The sequence below is a fragment of the Sitodiplosis mosellana genome, unplaced genomic scaffold (assembly GCF_009176505.1).
Source record: "Sitodiplosis mosellana isolate CC-2019 unplaced genomic scaffold, AAFC_SMos_1.0 Smas_scaffold_6227, whole genome shotgun sequence".
In the NCBI taxonomy this organism is placed as follows: Eukaryota; Metazoa; Arthropoda; class Insecta; order Diptera; family Cecidomyiidae; genus Sitodiplosis; species Sitodiplosis mosellana.
In genome coordinates, this window is record NW_022601468.1 from 1 (window position 1) to 3,675 (window position 3,675).

A 3,675-nucleotide genomic window follows, 5' to 3' on the forward strand; every position below is an offset into this window, starting at 1 on the left:
TAGACGCACTTGGTTAGATAAAAAATTTGACTACAATTTGACTGAATTATAATTTCTACAACAGCCAAATTATGCTAAATTTTTAATTCAATTCAAGTTATTCGAATTACAGGACATTCGCCGTTGATGTATTTTAATTTTGACTTGATTTTCAAGGATAAAAAAAACTAATAAACCAAATACGATATTTGTTCGAGAATTGTAAACACAATTTGATCTGACGGAGACGGATAACTGACGTTTCGTATCAACTTCGCACAAACACATGCATGCAAATAAACGGTAGCAAACATGGCTGTATAGTTGCAGCAACAGTAGCAATAAACTTACACACGCGCAAGTTGATGAAGTAAGAAATTTACAAAACATACACACACATCGAATAAATGTGGTTACGATAAATGGCAAGAGAATCCGAATCGAAAGACAATCTCATTTGTTTAAAATCTTCATCAATGCACCCCAGAGTAAAATTTGTTTCTCCCTCAATGACTCAAATCATTTCGGTGAACAAATCTATCCAATCTTATATTATTATGAATTTCTTTTTATTTTTTGTCTCCAATTTATAGGAATCGGTTGTTTGCGTCGATAAAAATTACATTTTATTATTCAAAATTAGAGCATTGTTTTTGTATCGGTGGAATGTGTGGCAGTATACGAAACGTCAATGTGAAAATGCGAATATTGTAACACATACACACACACACAATTACATCGACCGGCCTCCACCACCACTCAACTTAATAAATACGAAACAGCTTTTTGTCAAATTATTCCTGTGATCATTTGTTTATGTTTACATACTATGTAACTGAAATTTTTTGTATAATGTTCTAATTTGATTTTACTGAAGAAACTTAGTTTCTATTGGTTTTTGTGCAACGATTTATTTTTATTTTATTCAACCAGTTTGATGCTGTAATTGCATGTTTTTAATTAACTTGAATATTATAATAGGAAGAAAAAATTGGAAAAATCAAAAGCGGAACTCAGAATTGACACCCATAGAATAAAAGAAGAACTTATGAACTCTTTATCAATAAAGAAGACGAAAAAAAACTTAGAGCAAAAAAGAAACAAATGAAGTTGCGAGCAAAAGTGACACAAGCATGCATTGAGCGGAAAACACATTTTTTTAATTTTTCTCGTTACTGGAAAGAGATAGCGACTAGGTTCCTGTGTTTCTTTTTTGCGCTATTTTTTTTTTCGTCTTCTTTATTGATAAAGAGCTCATAAGTTGTTATTTTGTTCTTAGGATGTCAGTTATATATCACTTGCAGTTCGCAAAACGTGAGGTGTTTACAGTAGCAGAGTAGTTATGTTGATCGGTAGATAAATTTGCAATCAGAAGTGTTTTGGAATCATCTATGAAGCAGGGTTTCAATATCTTTGTCAAAAGACATTGAGTGAAATCGATTGGCGTATTCTTTCTCAACCCCGCAAACACTCCATTTAGTGCGGATAGCGACGAATTTATTGCTCTCGTTTCATTCATATTTTGACTATCAGTCGCACTTTCCGATCCGGCCAAATCAACCAAATTGATTGTTGAGGTTCGCATGGAACCATCGCTGTGTTCGCCCGTGAGATGAAATTGTGTTATTGCGTGTGATCGAGATGAAAAATCGTTACCGGTGGTCGTCTCAACTCTTCGGCTTTTCACTCCCTTTGACCATATGCCTTTCAATTGCTCCTCATTCGATGCTTTGGCTTTGGTCAAATTCTGAATCTGGGATCCATACGACACTGTTGGCTTATTTGTGTCATCAAGTAAGTCATACATAGTATCGTTGTATATTTCAAGTACTGATACTTCGACTGAGTAATTCCATCCAGATGCTTTTGATTCCCGTGAGGAAAGTAACTCGTTCGAAAGGAATGTGATCTGGCTGGCTGGACGTGGAATGATACCTGGCTCACTATCGGATCCAATCATTGTGAAAGTTTTTCCACTACCTATTAATATAATGAAATATTATTGGTTTTATTCATCCAGCATAAAAAAATGTTCTGCCTCACCCGTTTGCCCGTACACTAAAACACAAACATTATAGCCATCCTGTGCTGATTTTATTAACGGATTAATAAACTCGAGCACATCAGCCTGGTTCTTGCCATCATCAAAGATATAGTCAAACTTAAAGTCTTTCTGTTCGCCATTTTTCAACACTAGAATTATGCCACGTAGATTTTGAATATCAAACGAGTAATGAATAAAATTTAGTGGGCGGAGAGTTAGCCTAAATACTCAAACACACTTACACTTTAATTTTGTTTGATTGGAGTTTATTTGGTATTGAATTTTGGCCGACAAACATTTGGCTGGACACAATCTGGCCATCACACGTACTTTACCTTGTAAGTCCAACAAAGCATGCAGAAGATTACGTCTTTCCATTTGTGATGACCGCAGCTGGCCACGCACCATTTTCACTTCATCTTCCAAACTTTTCTTCCATTTCGAATCCACCGAACTACTTGTTGCAGTGTATTGTTCAATCACTTTCTGCTTTTGTTTTTGTAAATTTAAAATTTCATCGTTAAATTGTTGTTTAAATTCAAGTATTTTTTTTTTCAAATGTTCATTTTCTTTCAATAGTTCGTCATGTGGATTTGTTGTTGGTTCGGAAAAGTATATGGCATTGTTCGGCTTTATCTTCTTTGACGATCGTCTGATGCTGTCAATTTTTCTTTTGAGGAATAAAGTTTTTGCTTGCTCGGCCTGAAGTTGGCGCATCGAAGCAGACTCACGCAATGATCCGATTGCGGTCGCAATTGTTGGTGTTTCACACGGTGCCGGAATTTCAATATGCGATCTCATGTGTCGTTCGAAATTGTTTATGCGAAATCCAATACCATCCTGGGTGTAATATGGTGACAAGGCCGATAGTTTTGTACATTTTGTACAACGAATGGAACATTTCATATCAGTTCCAACTTGGTCGAGCACAACAGAAGCGGTCGTCAGATCCGGTGCGATCTGAGACAAAAGGAACGAATGATTTTTCAACTAGTTGAGATTCAAAAAAGTAAAACGGAAATGAATACCTTTCTAGCATCAGTAACCACTTTTTCCAAAACTTGTTCCAAATCGATATCATTGCGCTCTTGTACATAGTTCTTTTTAATTTTCAATGCAATATCACTCAATATAGAATAAACACCTGACGCAAACGTAAAATTTTGTAAATGTGGATATTTTTCGATCAGCTCTGTTTTTCGGTTCAAAAACTCCAATTCAATCATACTAATTTCTTTGCGTTTCACAAACTTGACGATGCTTTCAATGGTCGTATACTTAAAAACGGTCAAAATCTCCTTAATCTCTTGTATGCCTTCTGGATTAATTGACAGCGATTTTTCAATCAATTCCCAGAATTGTGGGATTTGAATATTCTGTGCCATCGCTTGAAAAAATGCTTGTGTACACCACAAATAACAGAAGAATCTCGTGCTGACTGATGCCCTAGGTGACTTGCTCAAATATATACTATGTGTGCTAAGACTCTAGTTTCGAAACAGTAGACTGACAAAAACTTGAACAACATTGCGACGAGGTACACGCGCGTACGTACTAGTCAATAAACATAAACATACTCATACGGTAACTCTATGTCTACCACGTCTAACATGAATATAACGAACTTACGTTCGTACATATGGATTTCAACT

The 3,675-nt window shown here is 35.7% G+C and overlaps 1 protein-coding gene across 1 annotated transcript; it reads right to left on the reverse strand.

Annotated features, from left to right (window-relative positions):
- Positions 1-1,273: 1,273 nt before the first annotated feature.
- LOC129579529 (protein claret segregational-like) lies at positions 1,274-3,408 on the reverse strand. Its single transcript, XM_055469670.1, has 4 exons — positions 3,052-3,408; positions 2,266-2,509; positions 2,023-2,172; positions 1,274-1,959 (listed from the first exon to the last, which is right to left on the reverse strand). Exons 1-4 carry the CDS (start codon positions 3,406-3,408, stop codon positions 1,274-1,276), a joined length of 1,437 nt encoding a protein of 478 aa, XP_055325645.1.
- Between the last annotated feature and the right edge of the window lie 267 nt (positions 3,409-3,675).